Source organism: Salvelinus alpinus, chromosome 6 (genome assembly GCF_045679555.1).
Source record: "Salvelinus alpinus chromosome 6, SLU_Salpinus.1, whole genome shotgun sequence".
Taxonomy (NCBI): domain Eukaryota; kingdom Metazoa; phylum Chordata; class Actinopteri; order Salmoniformes; family Salmonidae; genus Salvelinus; species Salvelinus alpinus.
In genome coordinates, this window is record NC_092091.1 from 24,106,752 (window position 1) to 24,131,260 (window position 24,509).

At 43.5% G+C, this 24,509-nt stretch overlaps 1 protein-coding gene across 1 annotated transcript in view; it reads left to right on the forward strand.

The window, feature by feature from the left end:
* LOC139578424 (glypican-5-like) overlaps positions 1-24,509 on the forward strand; it is a 126,102-nt gene that overhangs the window by 4,196 nt on the left and 97,397 nt on the right. Inside the window, exon 3 of the mRNA XM_071405989.1 lies at positions 20,490-21,193. Coding sequence (XP_071262090.1) covers positions 20,490-21,193 — 704 coding nt within the window. The remainder of the gene's footprint in view (positions 1-20,489; positions 21,194-24,509) is intronic.

The window sequence follows — 24,509 nt, forward strand, 5'->3', positions numbered from 1 at the left end:
ATTTGCCAAAATGATACAATTACACCTGTCTTTTCAAAAATATTTCACCAGGGAGCCTGACTTAACCACAGAGGGTCATTAGCTTCTTGAAAAAAAATACATTGCGCATTGTTTAAAATCACAAGAGTGTAGTAATATGCCTTTTTGGGAAGTCCACAATTTGGTCAGCGCGCTTGACAATATGCCTAGCTGATTCTTGAGTTGAGGCTGTCGGTGAAAAGCATCTAAAATACGTGTGAAGATAATGTGTCTTGAATATAATAAGAAGGGGAGGGGTGGGTGGCGAGGATATAGGCACATCTCTCTCCAGAATACACTCAGCTCTCCAGTATGCGCTCAGCTGTCTCCCGACAATTCTTGCACATGAATTGTTTCATTTGTGTGAATTGTTTGTCCTTTGAGTGTGTATTGTTATCAATTCCCCCATTACATACGGTATGTCACCAGTAGAAAATGTACCGTTAATCCCTGCCATTTGGTTTCATTCATTTCTGTTAATGCATGTATTAATTACAGTCATTTACCGTTCTCATTCTCGGAGTGGAAACATTGTTTGCATAGTTCACAACCTACTACACTTGTGAGAAACAAGTTTTATTTTATTTCATACCATCATTTACAAGTTTTGTAATTTTTTCGATTGTCTTTTGTTTGGAGCCCTTCATGTGAGCAATGAGCATGTGTCTGCCCACTGGGGACAAACTGGTTGAATCGTTTCAACGTCATTTGTCAACGTATTGTGACGTGGAATCTAGGTGGAAAATACATTGGATTTGAAAAAGTTATCAAAGTAAACTGTTGTTTTGAGGGTGAAATTTCAACAACAGGATTATGTCATCATGGTAGCCAAATTTGAACATAGACAAACTTTGTATAAAATATGTTGAATTTGTACCTTTAAAGCAATGTCAGATTTTCAATGTTATATCTACTATCAGAAAATAATTATAGACTGGGCAGCACCTCCTACTGGAGAATTGATCTGTCTACAGCTACCCCTTGGTCTCCCATCCAAGGTTTTTAACTATGATATTTGTCACTGACTATTACCTATGTGTAATCGTGAGAATGATTGTTGAGAGATCTCCACATAAAAATTAAATAGATTCACTGCTGCTATCAAAGTCATTCTGAACGGTAGGTTTAACAGAGCAAATGAAATTTAACCATACTTTATCAATCATCAATGATGCTATGTAGGCCTATTTAGTGTAGCATTTGCAAAGTCATCAACAGCAATTGTTTGAATTCAAACCAGAATTCAACAAAAAAATAAACAATACAATAGGCCTAGGATTTCAAGCTCTGGTTGATTGCAGATTTGATATTTAGTGACATTGAATTGTGTTTGGTTGTCAACACAACCAAATATAGACATTTAAAGTAGATGTATCTTCTGCTTGGATAGTTCCATCTGTGCTAGAGGTCGTCTCGGGTCCAAAAAGTTGAACCCGTTCCAAAATGGACCCTACCCAAATTGTTTTAAGATGGTCATACCATGGATCATTTAGATATTTGAATTTGAGGACTGCTTTATGTATAAAAATAATAATATTTAAATGGAAAAAAGACAAGGAATAAAGTTTTGAAGTGTCTGTCCTATATCTAGGAAATATAAGAAAGCGACCGCACTTGAAGAAACTTTCAAAGTTCTTGAAATTTTCCGCATTGACTGACATTCATGTCTTAAAGTAATGATGGACAGTTGTTTCTCTTTGCTTATTTGAGCTGTTCTTGCCATCATATGGACTTGGTCTTTTACGAAATGTATACCACCCATAACTTGTCACAACACAACTGATTGGCTGAAATGCATTAAGAAGGAAAGAAATTCCACAAATTTACTTTTAACAAGATACACCTGTTAATTTAAATGCATTCCAGGTGACTACCTCATGACGATGGTTGAGAGAATGCCAAGAGTGTGCAAAGCTGTCATCAAGGCAAAGAGTGGTTACTTTGAAGAATATAAACATAACATTTTTGTTGGCTCAAAACTGCCTGAATACTTCCATTCATTTGTATGGGTTACCTTCAGACGAGTCCTGTGACACTTGTGGGGGTCGTAGAGCAAAATGTTTGTAGGCCAAATTGTTCGGACACTACAGACGTTTTTGTGAGAAGACCGCTTTTCGGGATGTCTCCTGGTCTGACAAACAATGCTTTAGCTCTGTCACCTTCCACCACAGATGCGGAAGGCCCAAATAGGCGGATGAAGTGGATTGAGACTTAAACTAGCTTAAACTGAAGGATTTTGATGGGAGTTTTTTTATTATGTTACTTAGATTGACGTACAGGTGCTGGACACTAATAGTTATAAATGAGATTCATGAGTTACATCTGAACCTAATTTTTACATCCCGGACTGAGAGGTAACACCAAATGACCATTCAGCAGCTTTTGTTACCTTAAGGTTTTGGCTTTTCCAGGGCCTATACAAATCTACCTACCTCCACCCCCTGCCCACCAGCAAAGACCACACCTGTACCCAGGCAACTAAGCACTACTTATAGAAACCCTCAGAGGTTAGAGTAGATTGGACAGATTAACTAACACAACCCTGCCAGGCAGTGCAGAAACATGCCCCTGATCTTGCCATTTAGAATCTGCCAAGTTCAAATGTTTATGACCAGGGTGTGTTTGCCCAATGTGGCAGGTGGGGGTGGGTATGGGGGTACAGGCAGGGCATGTGGGGTCAGCACTGCAGAGACCTAGGCTGTCCCCTTCAATCTGTCCATTGAGGAGCCTGTAGCATGGCTTGCAGGATATGGCCAGGACAGGAGACAGGATAGCAGTCTTGGGAGTCAGTAGTCAGTTATAGTGCTTGGTGACCTGTATGCCCTCTTGTCTAGGCTGCTAGTGTGACCCTATCACATCCAATCAAATCAAACTTTATTTGTCACATGCGCCGAATGGGCACTATGGTGTTGAACGCTGAGCTGTAGTCAATGAACAGCATTTTCACATAGGCGTTCCTTTTGTCCAGGTGGAAAAGGGCAGTGTGTGGTGCGATTGGGATTGCGTCATCTGTGGATCTGTTGGGGTGGTATGAGAATTGGAGTGGGTCTAGGGTATCCGGGAGGATGCTGTTGATGTGAGCCATGACCAGCCTTTCAAAGCACTTTACGGCTACCGATGTGAGTGCTACGAGGCGGTAATCATTTGGCAGGTTACCTTCGCTTCCTTGGGCACAGGGACTATGATGGTCTGCTTGAAACATGTAGGTATTACAGACTCTGTCAGGGAGAGGCTGAAAATGTCAGTGAAGACACTTGCCAGTTGGTCCACGCATGCTTTGAGTACATGTCCTGGTAATCCGTCTGGCCCCGCGGCTTTGTGAATGTTGACCTGTTTAAAGGTCTTAATCACATCAGCTACCGAGAGCGTTATCACACAGTCATCCAGAACAGCTGGTGCTCTTGTGCATGCTTAAGTGTTGCTTGGCTCGAAGCGAGCATAAAAGGCATTTAGCTCATCTGGTAGGCTCGTGTCACTGGGCAGCTCGCATCTGGGTTTCCCTTTGTGGTCCGTAATAGTTTTCATGCCATGCCACATCCGACGAGCGTCAGAGCCGGTGTAGTAGGATTCAATCTTAATCCTGTACTGAAGCTTTACTTGTTTGATGGTTTGTCTGAGGGCATAGCGGGATTTCTTATAAGTGTCCGGATTAGTGTCCCACTCCTTGAAAGCGGCAGCTTGAGACTTTAGCTCGATGCGGATTTTGCCTGTAATCCATAGCTTCTGGTTGAGATATGTACATACGGTCACTGTGGGGACTACATCGTCGATGTACTTATTGATGAAATTGATGACTGAGGTGGTATACTCCTCATTGCCATTGGATGAATCCTGGAACATATTCCAGTCTGTGCTAGCAAAACAGTCCTGTAGCGTAGCATCCGCGTCATCTGACCACCTATCCGAATTGACCGAGTCACTGGTACTTCCTGCTTCAGTTTTTGCTTGTAAGCAGGAATCAGGACTATAAAATTATGGTCAGATTTGCCAAATGGAGAGCATGGGGAGAGCGTTGTATGCATCTCTGTGTGTGGAGTAAAAGTGGTCTAGAGTTTTTTTTCCCCCCCTGGTTGCACATGTGACATGCTGGTAAAAATGTGGTAAAACTGATTTTAGTTTGCCTGCATTAAAGTCCCCGGCCACTAGGAGTGCCGCTTCTGGATTAGCATTTTCTGGTTTGCTTATGGCCTTATAGCGTTGGTTGAGTGCGGTGTTAGTGCAGGCATCGGTCTGTGGTGGTAAATAGACGGCTACGAATAATATAGATGAGAACTCTCTTGGTAGATAGTGTGGTCTACAGCTTGTCATAAGGTACTCTACCTCAGGCGAGCAATACCTTGAGACTTCTTTAATATTAGACATCGCGCATCACCTGTTATAGACAATAGACACACCCCCACCCCTCGTCTTACCAGACGTAGCTTCTCTGTTCTGCCGGTGCATGGAAAATCCCACCAGCTCTATATTATCCATGTCGTCGTTCAGCCACGACTTGGTGAAACATAAGATATTACAGTTTTTAATGTCCCGTTGGTAGGATCATCTTAATTGTAGGTCATACATTTTATTTTCAAATGATTGCACAATAGCCAATAGAACGGATGACAGTGGGAGTTTACTTGATCGCCTACGGATTCTCAGACAGCAGCCCGACCTGCGTCCCCTTTTCTTCCGTCTTTTCTTCACGCAAATGACGGGGATTTGGGCCTGTTTCCGGGAAATGAGTATATCCTTCTCGTCGGACTTGTTAAAGGAAAAAGCTTCTTCCAGTATGAGGGGAGTTATCTCTGTTCTGATGTCCAGAAGAGACGGTAGCAGCAACATTATGTACAAAATAAGTTAAAAAACAAGTTACAAACAACGCTAAAAAACGGACAAAATAGCACAGTTGGTTAGGAGCATGTAAAACGTCAGCGTCCTCTTCGGCGAAGAGTGATTGGTTGAAAGAAATTGATAAGAAGAAGATTGTGGCAGCTGTACTGTTAGATTTCAGTGCAGCCTTTGATATTATTGACCATAACCTGTTGAGAAAACTTGTGTTATGGCCTTTCAACCTCTGCCATATCGTGGATTCAAAGCTATCTATCTAAAATAACTCAAAAGGCTTTCTTTAATGGAAGCTTCTCTAATGTCAAACATGTGAAGTGTGGTGTACCGCAGGGCAGCTTTCAAGCCCTCTACTCTTTCCTATTTTTACCAGTGACCTGCCACTGGCATTAACAAAGCATGTGTGTCCATATATGTTGGTGATTCAACCATATACCTATCAGCAACCACAGCTTATGAAGTCACTGAAAGCCATAACACATAGTTGTTGGCAGTTTTGGAATGGGTGGCCAGTAATAAACTGGTCCTGAACATATCTAAAACTAAGAGCATTGTATTTGGTACAAATCATTACCTACATTCTAGAACTCAGCTGAATCTGGTAATGAATGGTGTGGCTGTTGAACAAATTGAAGAGACTAAATTACTTGGTGTTACCTTAGATTGTAAACTGTCATGGTCAAAATATATAGATTCAATGGTTGTAAAGATGAGGAGAGGTCTGTCCGTAATAAAGAGATTCTCAGATTTTTTGACACCACACTCCAAAAGCAGGTTCTGCAGGCTCTAGTTTTATCTTATCTTGATTATTTTCCAGTCATATGGTCAAGTGCTGCAAAGAAATACGAAGTTAAGCTGCAGCTGGCCCAGAACAGAGCGGCACGTCTTGCTCTTCATTGTAATCAGAGGGATAATATTAATAGTATGCATGCCAGTCTCTCTCTGCGTCACTTCTTGTATTTCTAAGAAACATATTTTGGGGGGAAATTCCAAATTGTTTGCATAGTCAACTTACACACAGCACTGACACACACACTTACCCCACCAGACATGCCACTAGGGGTCTTTCCACAGTCCCCAGGTCCAGAACAAATTCAAGGAGACGTACAGTATTATACAGAGCCATGCGTGCATGGAACTCCCTTATATAGTGCAAGTGAACAGCAAACCTGGTTTCAAAAAACAAATAAAGCAACAACTCACGGCACAAAGCCTCGCCCCCATGTGACCTACTTGTTGTGTGTATGTACTGACATGTATGTGTAACTGATAGATACACACACACACTACATGTTCATGTTTTTAAATGTATGTAAATTGTAAAGCATTTTGTCTGTAATGTCTTTTTTAGTATGTGTCGGAACCCAGTAAGACTAACTGTCGCCATTAGCGTCGGCTATTGGGGATCCTAATAAATCAAATCAAATGCCCTTGTGTTTGGGACACCGTTGCTAGGATATGTCCACATAAGGAGAAAGAGGCGGAGAGTCCTGATTCAGTGCCCCTGAATTTGAAAAGAGAGTATCGCACCCCTTCCCATCACCCCTCTGCTCCCACACCCACCCCTCTGTCTGTGGCTCACACAGGTTTAAGATCTCCAGCTTTCGTCCACAAAAACTATATCACATTTACAGTTCTGCCCTTCCCACGTCCCATGCGCTGCGCTGTGTGTGTCTCTGTGTGTGTGTGTGTGTGTGTCTCTCTGTGTGTGTGTGTGTGTGTGTGTGTGTGTGTGTGTGTGTGTGTGTGTGTGTGTGTGTGTGTGTGTGTGTGTGTGTGTGTGTGTGTGTGTGTGTGTGTGTGTGTGTGTGTGTGTGTGTGTGTGTGTGTGTGTGTGTGTGTGCGTGTGTGTGTGTGTGAATGATCAGAGTATGTATGTTCCTGCGTTGGTGTGCCACTCTGTCTCTGTAACTCTATACTTGTAGTTGCAGCGCGGCTTAAACTTCACAATAGGTTCTTGTGGAACTGACTTGCACACATAATTGGAAATTAATTTGTGTGAACCTGAGGTGGTTGAGGACGAGTCCTTTCTGAAATGTGACTACAGTTGTAGGTTGTAGTCTGTCTGTGTAAAGGGCACACAGAGGCTCCCCATGGGAATGGTCTGTGTCCCACACACAGGAATGTCTTAACCAGCCCTCTTGTTGGAAACCAGAATGCAGATAGAGCATGGTCAAAATATTTATCATAGTACATTTCCAATCCTGTTTTTGTGTGTCTGCAAATCAGGTGAAAAACATAACCACAATTTCACAACCTTTAAACTATCATATGTCTGTGATGATCAGTGTATTTTTTTCTTGAATTTAGGATGATGTGAGTAACACCTCTGTTCCTACCTCTGTCTCCAGTTTGCCTCATATCCAGGTGACCCGGTGTCAGAGTATGGGGTGTGGCCGTGAGTCCATGCTGGTCACGCTGGGATAAATTTGGCCCCGCAAGCTGTAGACAGCCTGTTCTGCCTGGTCCCTTTGATCCCACTCAGCTCCAAGGTTACATCAGCCAGCAGTAGACAGATTAGAGTGAGAGGCCCTGCAGAGCAACTCGGCAGTGCCCTTGCTACACCCTGGAACCATGTTCCATAACCTCTATTTCAGTTGTAGGCTGTGTACTCATCCCATTGAACCACATCATTCAAAGTTGGGTTGTTGAGATGTTGGAAATGGAAAAAACAAACAATCAAATTCACAACAAGGTCTGGGTTTTGAATGGCCAGTTGTACAGTACTATAGTACAGTGGTCAGTCAGGTTATGTCTATGAGCTGTACATTGTAAAAGGCCAGGGTTAATTCGTGTCCCTGCTGGTCTTCCTCTGTATGTATGTTTTTATTAGGTTCTCATCTCAGTCCTCAGCCTGCAGCTGCTGTCCACCTCTGCATTTTCCCACAATTTGAGCAAATACCTCCTATCAACCAGGGAAACATTACAGCCCACTAAACCTGGGCTATGCTCATGGACTGTGATCTCTCACAGTGGCTGGCTGTGTGCATGGAGAATTAGCCTAAGCCAGCGGTCACAAACCTTTTCTGAGTCAAGATCACTTTCTGAGTCAATAAGGAAGCCGAGCTCTATTGCTCAGATTTGTTAAAAACATGACTTAAAAAATGTAAGCCTATGCAACATAAACCAATTAAAAACAGTTCTGTAGCAATGAGGTTTGTGCAGTAGGCTATACATCTTAGAAGGGAGTGCAAGTCTCTTTAAGTTATTTCTATTGACGGTAGAAAAGGAGTTTTCACTGAACTCTAGCAGTTGTATGTTTTCCAAGATATGATACTCCTTTGTGTTGCTCAATCAGCTGTCTTGTTGTGTGCATCATTAAGAAAGGATGTATTGGCACTGTTCTGTCATTGGAGGCTCAGATGCAGTGGCCCCTGTCCCTGAGATGTAAATACTTGGACATTCACACATTCCTAAAAGCTGTTGACTTCCTCTGACCAGAAGGACCCAGGACCCAGGGTTTCCATTAATAACCTCATCATCACACAGAAATGGCTGTGTGGCTCCCGCTGTGATGATGTGTGTGGATGTTCGTGGGTATATGCAATATGCGTCTTTGTTTGATGCCAATGTGTGACATTGGCATCAACATTTAAAAATGGTTTGAAATGAAAATAAAAAGGATTTGTATGCAGTTCCACATGTGTACTTAGAGGAATATATGGAAATTGGCTGATAACTCCACCTATACAACAACATGGGCCTAGGACTATACATCCTTTATGCAGGTTTCATACAGACATTGGCAAGTCAAATTCAAGGACTTTTTCAAGCACTTCATTGTAATTCATTGACAGCTGATCATTAGGAAACCCTTTTGCAATTATGTTAGCAGAGATGAAAACTGTTGTGGGTTGTGGGTTCGATTACAGGCTCAAAATGGCGAGAAACAAAGAACTTTCTTCTGAAGGCTAATTGAAATAATTTGAGTCAATTGGAGGTGTACCTGTGGATGTATTTCAAGGCTTACCTTCAAACTCAGTGCCTCTTTGCTTGACATCATGGGAAAATCAAAAGAAATCAGCCAAGACCTCAGAAAAAAAATGTATAGACCTCCACAAGTCTGGTTCATCCTTGGGAGCAATTTATAAACGCCTGAAGGTACCACGTTCATCTGTACAAACAATAGTACGCAAGTATAAACACCATGGGACCACACAGCCGTCATACCGCTCAGGAAGGAGATGCGTTCTGTCTCCTAGAGATGAACGTACTTTGGTGCGAAAAGTACAAATCAATCCCAGGACAACAGCAAAGGACCTTGTGAAGATGCTGGAGGAAACAGGTACAAAAATATCTATATCCACAGTAAAACGAGTCCTATATCGACATAACCTGAAAGGCCGCTCCGCAAGGAAGAAGCCACTGCTCCAAAACTGCCATAAAAAAGCCAGATTACGGTTTGCAGCTGCACATGGGGAGAAAGATCTTACTTTTTTGGAGAAATGTTCTCTGGTCTGATGAAGCAAAAATAGAACTGTGTGGCCATAATGACCATTGTTATGTTTGGAGGAAAAAGGGTGATGCTTGCAAGCCGAAGAACACTATCCCAACCGTGAAGCACGGGGGTGGCAGCATCATGTTGTGGGGGTGCTTTGCTGCAGGAGGGACTGGTGCACTTCACAAAATAGATGGCATCATGAGGATGGATAATTGTGTGGATATGTTGAAGCAACATCTCAAGACATCAGTCAGTAATTTAAAGCTTGGTCGCAAATGAGTCTTCCAAATGGACAATGACCCCAAGCATACTTCCAAAGTTGTGGAAAAATGGCTTAAGGACAACAAAGTCAAGGTATTGGAGTGGCCATCACAAAGCCCTGACTTCAATCCTACAAAATATTTGTGGGCAGAACTGAAAAACTGAAAAAGCGTGGGCCTACAAACCTGACTCAGTTACACCAGCTCTGTCAGGAGAAATGGGCCAAAATTCACCCGACTTCTTGTGGGAGGCTACCCGAAATGTTTGACCCAAGTTAAACAATTTAAAGGCAATGCTACCAAATATGAATTGAGTGTTGGTAAACTTCTGACCCACTGGGAATGTGATGAAAGAAATAAAAGCTGAAATAAATCATTCTCTCTACTATCATTCTGACATTTCACATTCTTAAAATAAAGTGGTGATCCAAACTGACCTAAGACAGGGGATTTTTACTAGGATTAAATGTCAGGAATCGTGAACAACTGAGTTTAAATGTATTTGGATAAGCTGTTTGTAAACTTCCGACTTCAACTGTATATTTTGATTTGTTTAGCACTTTTTTTGGTAACTAAATCAAATCAATTCAAATTTTATTGGTCACATACACATGGTTAGCAGAATGCTTGTGTTTCTAGTTCCGACAGTGCAGTAATATCTAACAAGTAATCTAACAATTTCACAACAACTACCTTATACACACAAGTGTAAAGGGATGAATAAGTATATGTACATATAAATATATGGATGAGCGATGGCCGTGCGGCATAGGCAAGATGCAGTAGATGGTATAGAGTTTCAGTATATATACATGAGATGAGTAATGTAGGGTATGTAAACATTATATAAAGTGGCATTGTTTATAGTGACTAGTGATACATTTATAACATCCAATTATTAATTATTAAAGTGGCTAGAGATTTGAGTCTGTATGTTGGCAGAAGCCACTCAATATTTAATAGTCTGATGGCCTTGAGATAGAAGCTGTTTTTCAGTCTCTCGGTTCCAGCTTTGATGCACCTGTACTGACCTCGCCTTCTGGATGATAGCGGGGTGAACAGGCAGTGGCTCGGGTGGTTGTTGTCCTTGATGATCTTTTTGGCCTTCCTGTGACATTGGGTGTGGTAGGTGTCCTGGAGGGCAGGTAGTTTGCCCCCGGTGATGCGTTGTGCAGACCGAACTACCCTTTGGAGAGCCTTACAGTTGTGGGTGGAGCAGTTGCCGTACCAGGCTGTGATACAGCCAGACAGGTTGCTCTCGATTGTGCATCTGTAAAAGTTTGTCAGTGTTTTCGGTGACAAGACAAATTTCTTCGGCCTCCTGAGGTTCAAGAGGCGCTGTTGCACGTTCTTCACAACGCTGTCTGTGTGGGTGGACCATTTCAGTTTGTCCGTGATGTGTACGCCGAGGAACTTAAAACTTTCCATCTCCTCCACTACTGTCATGTCAATGTGGATAGGGGGGTGCTCCCGCTGCTGTTTCCTGAAGTCCACGATCATCTCCTTTGTTTTGTTGACGTTGAGTGTGAGGTTATTTTCCTAACACCACACTCCGAGGGCCCTCACCTCCTCCCTGTAGGCCGTCTCGTCGTTGTTGGTAATCAAGCCTACCACTGTAGTGTCGTCTGCAAACTTGATGATTGAGTTGGAGGCGTGCATGGCCATGCAGTCATGGGTGAACAAGGAGTACAGGAGAGGGCTGAGAACGTACCCGTGTGGGGCCCCAGTGTTGAGGATCAGTGGGGTGGAGATGTTGTTTCCTACCCTCACCACCTGGGGGTGGCCCGTCAGAACGTCCAGGACCCAGTTGCACAGGGCTGGGTTGAGACCCAGGGTATCCAGCTTAACGACCAGTTTGGAGGGTGCTATGGTGTTAAATGCTGAGCTGTATTCGATGAAGAGCATTCTTACATAGGTTTTCCTCTTGTCCAGATGGGATAGGGCAGTGTGCAGTACTACATGATTCCATATGTGTTATTTCATAGTTGTGATGTCTTCACTATTATTCTACAATGTAGAAAATAGTAAAAATAAGAACAACCTTGGAATTAGTTGGTGTGTCCAAACTGTTGACTGGTACTGTATATGATAACACAAACTCATTACCTTGATGCTTTCTCTGTTAAATCTAATGACACCGTAAATCAAGCAGACAACAACAGATGATCAACATCAATTTGCTAGGGATATTAGATCCATCATGGATCCAGACACAACTGTCTTCACTTGCGTAACGAATGAGAACAAAATATTCTGGACATTCCTTACGAATAGCTTTTTTCCAGTACTTGAGCTGTTGTTGCATCAAATGCGCTATCACAACAGCTGTTCATCACTTGACTGTCATTCAGGAAATTCCTTACTGCATCAGATGATGTGTGAAAATATCACAGCTTAATTAAACAGCTCAATACCAAATGCGCAAGTATTATGGATAATTATTGAATAACCACATTAATGACAGTATTGATTTAGTTTTTAAGTATCAAGGTAAGGTGAATCTTTCATTTTGCAATGGCATTATTTTGGGGGGGATTTGTGTGGCAATGAAAACTGTTTCCACCCCGTAGCACAGGGGTGCCGAACTAAATCAGGGCATGGGCCATATTGAAAAAACACAACAAATTCGTTGGCCAGACAAAGCCTATTATGTTTGTTTTTTACTTTTTTGTTGTTGCATACAACTGTGATCAAACTGGCTATTGTTTTATTTGAAAGAATATGCCCCTTCATAATGTCCAGTTACAGTATGTACATAGCAGTGTTATAGTACTCAAGACCACATTTTGAGTGTCTCGGTCATGTCTCGGTGTCGGATACATTTGTACTCGGTCTTGACTAGGTCTTGGACAGTGAGGACTCATAATTTCTTTCTGAGACCAAGACCAGCGGAGTAAAACACGAATAATTATCAGCTTCCAGTAAGTAAGTGCATAAAACCTCTTCACCAGGCCAAACATACACACTCCTTGAAACATTAATACCTGAACAGTCTTTATATCTATTATAGAAATGTTTGCGCAGTGACGAACCTATTGGACCTAGGCCTTCAGTGTGTGACAGGTTCGTGATGCTGAAAGGACAGCAACGGTAATACCAGCACACTCATGTAGGAGCAGTGGCGACCCGTCATTCAGGGCAGGTTTTGACCTACACATTTTTTTCAAAAAAGGAAAGGGTTAACCTTTCCTAATCAACAAAAACCGAAGAGATTAAATCAGAATGTCATTGAAAATAATAGTTACAATTATTATTGTTATTTTATAAATCCTTAGCCCTCTGAAGGTGTAGAAGTCCCTCATTGTTCCCCACTGTGTTCGGGTTAGTAATAATTCGTAGAGTGGCTCCATTTGCCTTCAGCATGCATTTTTTTCTCACCATTCTGAATGTCTAAAGAATCCATATGTTCTTCTGAATTATGAACACAGAAATACTGGACATTTTGAACTCTTATTATGGTGGCAATTTGACCAAATTACAATCATGGTCTTGAATTGGAGTGGCATTTTTCTGACCCCTTGTCCCCCTCTCGGTCTCGGTCTTGACTCTGTCTTGCCCCCCCTCTGGTCTTGTTCTTGACTCAGACTGGATTTGCTCCGGTCTTGGTCTTGAATGGTCTCGCTTTATGTGGTCTCGAACACAACACTGGTAGGATGCTGTACGTAGCATTTTAACATATTAAAACGAAAGAAGAGAGAAATAATGTTTGTCCAGCCTTTGCTGCTGTGCTTGTAGATGTGCATTATATGCTGCGACCCTAATCAACTTTTAAACTCCAAATAACAAAAACGTAGCTAGGCTGTTGTAACATTTAAACGTAAATTATATATATTTTTTGCATTGCAGCGATCACCATTGCGGTTGAACGCAGCATTGCTGTATGGTGCACTCAAAATGTATTGTAGTTGAGTAACCAGCCGAGACTACTGCTCAAATGTTGCTGTAATAGGCTATATGTTTTCCTTTACATTGCTTTTAGTTGCAGGTTTAGCTTTTTGGTTATTTATTCATTGTCAAGCTTTAAAAACCGAAGCCAAACTGCAACATTTTAGTAGCCTAGCTAGGACTGTGGCATGTCTGTACATTTCCCCCCCGATGCGTGCTGTAAACGGGACACACGTAAGAAGCACAAATGACGTTGAATTCACCCATGCAAGCATCAGGCTGTAATTTCATTAAGTAGATGACTCAACTGTTGACTCTTTTATACTCGCTTGTGTGTCCTTTAGTAGTAATTTATACCCACGTGTGAATCCTGTATCGTATAACTTTTTGACAACCAAGATGACATTTTCTGTAGACTAGAGCAATGACCCATTGACACTGAAACTTGGCATGGGCATTTAACCTACAACATGTTTAAACATTTGATCCGGTAGAAGATTTGGTCAGTACCATTAGTGATGATATGATAGGGCACTGGCTGGCTTGTGTGTGGATCGGAGGAGGGGTGCGTGTGTGGCAATGCACAGCATGTTGGCAGTGCTTGCTGTGACTTGTAGTGCAGCGCATGGCGGGTGGTATGGAAGCGGGCCGAAATGAATTGACAACCCAAGTCATTGCGCTGGCCAGATTGAAATGTGTCACGGACCGGAATTTGCCCGCAGGCAGTGGCGATTTTAGCATTTCAATCTTGGTGGGGCAAACAAAAAATATATAAAAAATTATACATGCCAGCAAAGCCACTACACAACACAACACTAAACAATGCACTATGACGGTGACAAACAGTGCCCAAAAACTGTTAGGGCCTACATAAAGCTGTCCCTACAGCAGTCCCAACACCTTACCACTGCTACACCTGGCTATCAGCGGAGCCTTGTCTGGCAGCGAAACAGTTAATTCAGGCTCATTTACTGCCTTTAAAAAAAAACATTGCTGGTATGGCTGACTTGTTTAAAGAAACGTGGTTTCTACTGACAATTGAGATGGACAAACTATGACATAAGGGAACGATGAGCGGATGAGAGGCAATCCGTAATTCCGATTAAGAGCGAGCATGGGCCATTCTTACAGTATTCTCCCTGTACACCAAGTCAGAACTGTAGGATAAATAATGAGGGCAAATAAGCAGACAATGAAAGCTCTTACAATATTCAATGATTAACGTTACATTTCTCTAAAACAGGCTATAGGCTACATGTGCACCACCAAGTCAGAACAGTAGGCGAAATTAAGAGGGGAAAAGGGAACAAATTATTCGCGTGAGGCACATGGGCTACTAACAGCTTACTACACAACATACACTTAGTATTACTTTCTTAGCTACAGTATACATATCTCCCTGGCATATTACATAATTTATGCAGCAGCATACAAGACATTTTTCGACTCACCTTGTGCTATTCTCACTTCCTTCCAAACCACTCATTGTTGAATTTGCGATTTCCAACTTGTTGTGTAATGTTTATGTCTGATGGCCGATGAGCACCGATACGTTTTATCTATAATTTCTCTTCATTATTTCTCTTCATATGACAAGGATTGAAAAGGATTTGCCAGGAGATTGTTGACTTGATTATTGATGATGAGTGCTAGCTAAGATTTTGAAAGTATGATGTTGACATGATCAGTCCAATCAAAGCTACTGTACATATAACGTGATTTGATGTCATTTTATCTGTGGCCAATGACCTTGAGCCTTCTTGGATGGGCACTTCTAATGTAACTCTATGGCAGCACTCAAAGAGCTAGAATTTTCAAGGTCTCCCCTTAGACTTTGCGATGACGTAGTTGCCCCATGAGTGACAGAACACTGAGCCAATCACGGCACAACGCTCCGTATTTTCTGCTGGCTTGCCCCACCACCACAGACAGCACTGATATGGGCTGAAACACATGCATTTTGGAGCTGCCTTACTCAAGAAAACAAAAATGAGACCATGTTTGTATGCAGCTTTATTAACTCAATTATATATATATTTGTTTACATTGTTTGCAAACTGATATGTGACTCGTATTAATGCCAAAATAACATGCAAAAGGGGCAAGCCTATTTTTTTGCTAAATGATGGGTCACCACTGCCAACAGGCCTTGTGTTTTGACACGTGCTATAGCATAAGGAGACACAAAATGTTACTTAGGTACACTACATTTCTGAGATCTCTATACAAAAAAACTGTCCCGACAGCTAGATCTAGGATTCTTAAAGGGTCCATTTCAATGTCTAGTTTAACTGATTCATGCTTAATATATGATTATAACGACAACTTACACTCCCATAAATGCAAGGACAGAAAAGTAATGTTTTATGTCTAACATGATTTTGCACAAATTCGTCTAGACTCCAACTATGAGAAATGGTTAAACATAAGTTTTAAATCAACTCTTGAATGCGATTGAATATAGCTACACTATATATACAAAAGTATGTAGACACCCTTTCAAATTAGTGGATTCGGCTATTTCAGCCACACCCGTTGCTGACAGGTGTATAAAATCGAGCACACAGCCATGCAATCTCCATATAAAACATTGGCAGTAGAATGACCTTACTAAAGAATGACTTTCTACGTGGCACCGTCATAGGATGCCACCTTTCTGTTTGTCAAATTTCTATCCTGCTCGAGCTGTGAAGTGAAACCATCTAGGAGCAACAACGGCTCCTAGGCCACACAAGCTCACAGAACAGGACTGCCGAGTGCTGAAGCACGTAACGCGTAAAAATCGTCTGTCCTCGGTTGCAACACTCACTTCCAAATTCCCAAATGCCTCTGGAAGCAATGCCAGCAAAATAACTGTTTGTCGGGAGCTTCATGAAATGGGTTTCCATGACCGAGCAGCCACATGGAGCCTAAGATCACCATGCGCAATGCCAAGTGTCGGCTGGAGTGGTGTAAAGCTCGCCGCCATTGGACTCTGGAGCAGTGGAAATGCATTCTCTGGAGTGATGAGTCACGCTTTACCATCTGGCAGTCTGATGGACGAATCTGGGTTTGGCGGATGCCAGGACAACGCTACCTGCACGAATGCATAATGCCAACTGTAAAGTTTGGTGGAGGAGGAATAATGGTCTGGGGCTGTTTTTCATGGTTCGGGCTAAGCCCCTTAGTTCCAGTGAAGGGAAATGTTAACGCTACAGCTTACAATTACATTCTAGATGTTTCTGTACTTCCAACTTTGTGGCAACAGTTGAGGGAGGCCCTTTCCTGTTTCAGCGCGACAATGCCCCCGCGCACAAAGCGAGGTCCCTACAGAAATGGTTTTTCGAGATCGGTGTGGATGAACTTGACTGACCTGCACAGAGCCCTGACCTCAACCCCATCGAACACCTTTGGGATGAATTGGAACGCCAACTGCGAGCCGGGCCTAATCGCCCAACATCAGTGCCCGACCTCACTAATGCTCTTGTGGCTGAATGGAAGCAAGTCCCTGCAACATCTAGTGGAAAGCCTTCCCAGAGGAGTGGACGCTGTTATAGCAGCAAAGGGGTGATGTTTGACGTGCAGGTGTCCACATAGTTTTGTATGTGTTTTCCGTGTTATATTTTAATGACATGATTTTTTTTTGCAGATTCTTATCAGTGACTTATCAACACCTGTATCAAATTTTCCAGCGTAGGGAATCCTCACTGGTATCCTAGTATATAGAAAGAGCCATATACAAGTGTGCAGATGCCTAATGTCTGAGTATGCTTCAGTAATGTGTCATTCTTTCAAATGAATATGTGTGTGGGAGGGTAAAAGTCCACCAGTGAATTTTGTTTTCTCTGTGGAGCTTTTGAACATTAAAAACCATTTTGCCTGGTTTCCCATCTGCAATCCAATTGCTCATTACTCAATGGGAAATATCTGGCAACCGCAACATCATAGAAGCTTTCAATGTGGTCATCCCGTTCCCCACAAGCTAACTCCATTAGTGGTAATGTATTGCATTGACAATGTTTGCTGGTAGGCCTACTTCACCTATGTAATTTAATATGTTGAACTTGAGTACTTTAATTACACATTTGTGAATTCTAAGTAGTTGAATGACAGTGATGATGATGTCACCAAACAAACACTCCTTGCAGCTCCACCTGTTCGTCTCCCTCCTCCACCCCCTCATCCCCCTCCCCTTTACTAAACCCCACATCTTGGGAAGACGGATTAGGGGTTAGGGGTTTGGGAGAGAGAGAGAGCAGAGACAGATTGTCCTAGAGGACATTGGTCATGAATTACCAAGACCTTATGTCATGCTGTCTTTATAAATGCATTACACACTTATGACCCATGGTTCAAGTAAGGTGTTACAGAGCATTATTACAGACACCTATTACTCAGCATGGGGTCCAGGAATAGTACCAGGGTTTCTCAATTTAAAGGAAAATTCTTCCTCAAAATTATCTTTTGATATTTGTTTCATTAGACCATTGTTGACATAGTCCCACAAATGATTTGCTTGTCAGCAATCAAGTTTTCAAGATGTGTGACATTCAAAATACAGAAATCATCCCGTATGATGTATTTAGTCAACAATGGACTAATTAAACAAATACCAAATATTGTTTTTGAGTGGAGTTTTCCTTTAATCCTGACAGATTCTCCAGCCAGGGAATGCCCAGTCAATCAGTTCACCAGGGCCTAGGTTCTTTCTAAACTGTAGATGAATAAAGGTGAAATAAAAACAAAATAAAAAAAAGTGTTTGCCTAAGCACAGAAATCCACCATCATCTCCTTATTCAGACTTTATAATGATTAATTTGAATGATGTTAATTTTGTTAATTGTGAAATTCTCTCATTTGGGTCTGTTTCAAATGAAAGCTGCAAAGTCTATTATAGACTGCTGTGATTCAAGGCGTGGACTAGGCTTCTGCTGAGTCGCCTACAGTAAGGTTGTTTTAGAGCGACCAAGTGCTTTTATGATATCCTAACTTCATATACACTGAGTGTACAAAACATTAAGAGTACTTTCCTAATATTGAGTTGCACCCCGACCCACACACCTTTTGCCCTCAGAACAGCCTCAATTTGTCGGGCATGGGCTCTACAAGTTGTCAAAAGCATTCCCCAGCGATGCTGGCCCATGTTGACTCCAATGCTTACCACAGTTGGGTGGATGTCCTTTGGGTGGTGGACCAGTCTTGATACTCACGGGAAATTGTTGAGCGTGAAAAACACAACCACTGTGATTATTATTTGAGCCTGCTGGTCATCTATGAACGTTTGAACATATTGAAGAACGATCTAGCCTTGATGGCCATGTACTCTTATTATCTCCACCGGCATAGCCAGAAGAGAACTGGCCACCCTTCAGAGCCTGGTTCCTCTCTAGGTTTCTTCCTAGGTTCCTAACTTTATAGGGAGTTTTTCCTAGCCACCGTGCTTCTACATCTGCATTGCTTGCTCTTTGGGGTTTTATGCCTGGTTTCTGTATAAGCACTTTGTGACATCTACTATCATAACCTGTTCAAAGGAACGTAAATCTTTTGTCTTGACCATTACCCCTCTGAATGGCACAGATACACAATCCATGTCTCAATTGTCTCAAGGCTTAAAAGTCCTTCTTTAACCTGTCTCCTCCCTTTCATCTACACTGAATGAAGTGGATTAAACAAGTGACATCAATAAGGGATCATCATCTGGTCAGTCTATGTCATGGAATATTTTGTTCTTAATGTTTTGTATATTCAGTATGTTTCTCCATGATGTATATAAACAAAATATATATGCGTAGGCTATCCATTTTTATGTTTGAGCACTATGAATAGGCCTAGCCTATGTACTGATGGCAGTATTAGCTAATGCTCCAGTTAACATGTCTCAGTCTCTGTATTGATGGGGGGACTTTCACCCAGTGAAAGCTATACTAGGCAGTATACTGTACTGTATATCTAACCCATCATAGGCTTTAATGTCTGTCTTCCATGCCGGCGATGGCCAGTAGCAGCTATCAGCCAAATGGAAGTGCATGACACAGACAGGTTCCCAGCCAAGGCTGAGTGATTGGTCTGCTTTAATTGGAACCACTAAGTGTCTGGTCACCTGTCCATTTCCTTAATCACTAAGCAATGACAAGATGTCTGGTTTATGGGTCGGTATGTAGGGGGCTAGAAGTTCTCATTCACCTCTCAGTGTGTAGATAGTCCCTCTATATACTGTATCTGCCAAACACACACACACACACACACACACACACACACACACACACACACACACACACACACACACACACACACACACACACACACACACACACACACACACACACACACACACACACACACACACACACACACACACACACACACACACACACACACACACACATTAACTTCTCATTCTCTGTGAGCACTGACACACTGACACACAGCACACCGAACACATATCATCCAACACACAGAATGTCTTCCCTACAATTACTCGCTGAAAGCAATAAGACAGGAACAATAGCATGCATCTCAAACACAGCAGCTGTGATGAGTAATATTACACCTTTGGGACATTAGCGAGAACTCTGGGTGACTGTGTGTGTGTGTGTGTGTGTGTGTGTGTGTGTGTGTGTGTGTGTGTGTGTGTGTGTGTGTGTGTGTGTGTGTGTGTGTGTGTGTGTGTGTGTGTGTGTGTGTGTATGTGTGTGTGTATATACTACTGTAGCAGTTTCCCAGTTGCTGTCTCTCTTCCATCTGTCAGAATGCCATCAGACTGACATCCCAACTGGACTCAGAACCCCCCACCCCTCTACAATCATATTATACACACACACACACACACACACACACACACACACACACACACACACACACACACACACACACACACACACACACACACACACACACACACACACACACGCACACACACACACACACACGAGCATACCTTTCACAGGTACATGCACACAATAAGAAAAGCTTAATTTTTTTATCCCTTTCATAACATAAAAGACTAGAACATTTATTTTTACAATGTGTTTTCATCATCCCTTCTGTCTCTCGTTTTCTCTCTCTCTCTGTTTGTACAGATGCGTTCCAGTCTCTGCTATCCTTCACTCTGAACCTGACCACTGGTATGTTTGACAGTGCCTATGAGCCCCTCTCCCAGGACGCTCGCCCCCTGGTGGCAGACCTCTTCTCCGACCTCTCTCTCTTCCTGGGAGGAGACGGCAACACCTCCATGGAGCGCTCTGTGCACCGCTTCTACGACAACCTCTTCCCGCTGGTTTACCGGCGTCTGGTCAACCCTGGGCTGGCCTCGGCCCCACCCTCCTCTGAGCACAGCGAGTGTCTGCGCATGACACGCCAGGATGTCAACCCATTTGGGTCTCACCCCCGTGTCCTGGCCAAGGGGCTGACCCGGGCTCTGAGCGCAGGACGGGCACTGAGCCAGGCGCTGGTGATAGGGGCAGAGGTGCTGAACGCTACAGAGTGGGCGGGGCTGGCCAGGGAGTGTGGGCGGGCTCTGGTGAGGATGCAGTACTGCCCCCACTGCAGGGGCCTGACCCTGATCCGGCCGTGTGGAGGACTGTGTCTGAACGTGATGCGGGGCTGCTTGGTAGGGCTCTCTGAGCTGGACGGGCCCTGGAGGCGCTACGTGGCCCTGCTGCAGGAACTGACAGGGGCCCTGGCTGGAGGCCACGACCTGGAGCTGGCTCTGCAGGGCATCAGGAACCACGTCAATGACGCTATCCTGCACGCACAGCTGCACGGGCCACGCATCAGCGCTATCGTGAGTCAGTGCCTCACCCACCTCTCATACTTCACCTGTCATAGGACTGTACTAATATGACACACCTCTTAAGGCCCATGATGACACCACTTGGGCACATCACCATCCCTCACACCATTCATTTACATCACAGGACACATGCAACAAAAACTATCTTGGTAGGTCTCATCTGTCATATAAAACCTGTTCTTTTAGGTCTTTGGGTTCTCTATTAATGACACCCACAAAAGAACCCTCAAGACTCTTCTGTGCAGCTCTGTGGTTGGCTTCTGTGGCTGAGTGGCTGCCTGGCTGGGGGGCATGAGGCTGGCATGGACCTTCTCTCTTGGCTTTGGACTCAAGGGGCTGGAAGTTGGGAGGCTGGCAGTTTTCTTGGTACTTGTAAAGCAGTGGACAAGAGAAGAGAGGAGGGAGAATTTGCTAAATTCCACCAAAGCTGAATGTATCCCAGTGGGCAAAGCAAACAATACACTTTTTTACTTAGAATGACAGATAGGATATTATCTCTTTGCTCACACAAAAGAGAACCTGTGGTGTAGAAAGACATAGATACATATCTGATTCTAGCTGTTTTTCCTGAGAGATTTAGTTTAACAGACTTGAATATTAAGTTCTAGCTCCGATGATAGGTAGGATTATGGTAATGATGACAACTGTGGGCCTGATTAGATTGTGGTTATGAATATGATTATAGTTGACTTTATGATAATGAGACATGAAAGATTACACTATATAACACATACCTGTTTATGTTGTACAGAGATGTTAGGGGACAGGAGTGGGGGTCTGTGAGGGCCAGAGGGGTTAGGGGGACAGGAGTGGGGGTCTGTGGGGGCCAGAGATTTTAGGGGGACAGGAGTGGGGGTCTGTGGGTGCCAGCATCCCTCCCCTTCTCCTCAGCACCCCTCTCTGTTACTGACATTGTCATTTTAGTAGTGCATTTACAGTCTGCCTGCCACCCCCAGGATCAAGTGTTGCTCATTCGCTGGTTCAACATGGCTAGGATGGCTGGGTCCCAGGTTACCCCCAGGGCTGGCATTTGAGGTCTGGACCCAGAGATGGGAAGGGAAGGAGTAGGCAACAACGACTCATTCGGTCATATGACTCATTCAGTCACCTTCACAAACCTCTTCCTTTTCAACTCCTCTTCCTCCTCCTCTTCCTCCTCCTCCTGCTCCTCTTCAACTGTTTTCCATTTCCACACAGAGGCATATGTGCAGGTGTGTTTACAAGTGTTTATAATTGATGGGGATTATCTTTCTAGATGTCCTGCTGCATGTCTTTCCTGTGGAGATAAACCTCCTCCTACAGTAAGATGGAAGACAGCCGAGTACCTTATTATCTTATGCATGATGAAAGTACCAGACTACCAGATTGAAGAGATGTGGGCCTAGCTCTCTCTTTTCCTCTCTCCTCTCCTTGTCTTCCTCCTGTGACATGGTTTGTTGGACCAGGTTTCCAGTTGGCATGGGGAGAATTGCCTCCTCAGCACATCCGTACAAACAATCCATTAGCCTATCTAGTTAAGTGTATCTAGGTGCCTGACGCAGCAGGAGCCGCAGCAGGCCAGAGCAGACACCCCCCCCCCCCTCACCACAGCCTGCCAATCACTCCCTCTCTGACAAATTGCAACAAGGTGGAGAGGAGAGTAGGTGTCCAAAACACTTAGCAAGGAGAGATACTGGAATGACGATAGACTTCAGAAAAGCCCACCTAACACAGATAGTGACGAACATTCTTTCACATTTCAGCAATATTTTAAACTCTTGCACCAGGTATTACTGTAGCGTTGCAATTACTATTGTAATTAAGAATCTCAGAATCATAATGAATACATCCAGTTGATTTAAGTGAAAATGCTCTGCAACGCTTGCATTAGCTAATTATTAGTGAGTTATAAAGGATTTATCAATCCTTAGAATCCATACTGAAAGCTTTGGAGGAGCTAAGCCAGAGTTTGGCTGGGGCACGGGGGTGGCAGGGGCTCTAAAGAGATCTTGATTGACGGGACGCAGAGGCGCTTTGGTGATGTCACTCAAGCTCCGGCAGTCTTTTGATGAGTTAGAGTTCACTTTATTAGCATGAGCATACTCTTTGTCCCGCAGAATTGTGGGTTTTAAACTGTGTGTTTGTGTTCTGGTCTGGCATTGAGTTGTTTTGAGGCTTCCTAAAGGATCTGCCAGCTATTCAGTGGGTTGCCTCTGGTCCTGTCCAGCCGTCTAGAGCCCCAGTGAATCCCCCTCAGAGAGTGTCTGTAGGCGGACCCCAGCCTGCCCTCCAGAATGCAAATCCAACTCTGGACAAAGACTCCTCATGCTGACTGGACAACCCTGTCCCACAATGCTTTGAAACTCAGGGCCTGGGACAGAGTGATGAGAACATTTCTGTGGCTAATCTCTGGACAAATAAACTTCTATAGGAACACACACACACCAAGGAGGCTGGTGGGAGGAGCTATAGAAGGACAGGCTCATTGTAATGACTGGAATGGAATGAATAGAACGGAGTCAAATATGTGGTTTACATATGTTTGATGTGTTTGATGCCGTTCCATTTTTTCCATTCCAGCCATTACAATGAGCCTCACGCACACGCACACGCACACGCACACACACACACACACACACACACACACACACACACACACACACACACACACACACACACACACACACACACACGCACACGCACACGCACACACACACACACACTTGAGTACATCTTCCCTCCAGCTTTCCGACAATAGTTGCAATTAGGGGTGACAGTGACAAGCAGATTCCCTTGGTCTTTGGCTTCCCTCTTATAAAAAGAGGATATTTCCCAGATGAATACAAACACATTCTCACAAGTGATACACATGAATACACACACATACCCTTAATGTCAGTGAGCTGGATTGCTGTCTAATCTCTGGGGAAGGCAGTGTGTGTCTCTGTTGGTCTCAGTGGTTTTGTCCCAGCTTTATGTGGGCCTGCTGCCTAACTCAGTTTAGGCAGAGCTTTCTGAAAACGTCCATATTTCACTGTTTCACAGCACCCTACTTACTGTCCAGGGGCCAAATGAGCTAATTCCATTAGAGGGCCTTTAAAGCCTGTCCACAGCTGTGTGGGTGGGAGTGGTAAATGGGATCCATGTCACATCGGCCTATAACTCACTCCCAGCTACTCTACACAGAAGGCTGGATATGAGAGAGAGAGAGAGAGAGAGAGAGGGGGAGGGAGAGTGAGAATACACCATCTCAGCTTTTCGTTTTGGGCAGGCCACCGGTTGCTGACGTTTTTAACGTCAGCTCATACTCTTCCCCTCTCTCTCTCTC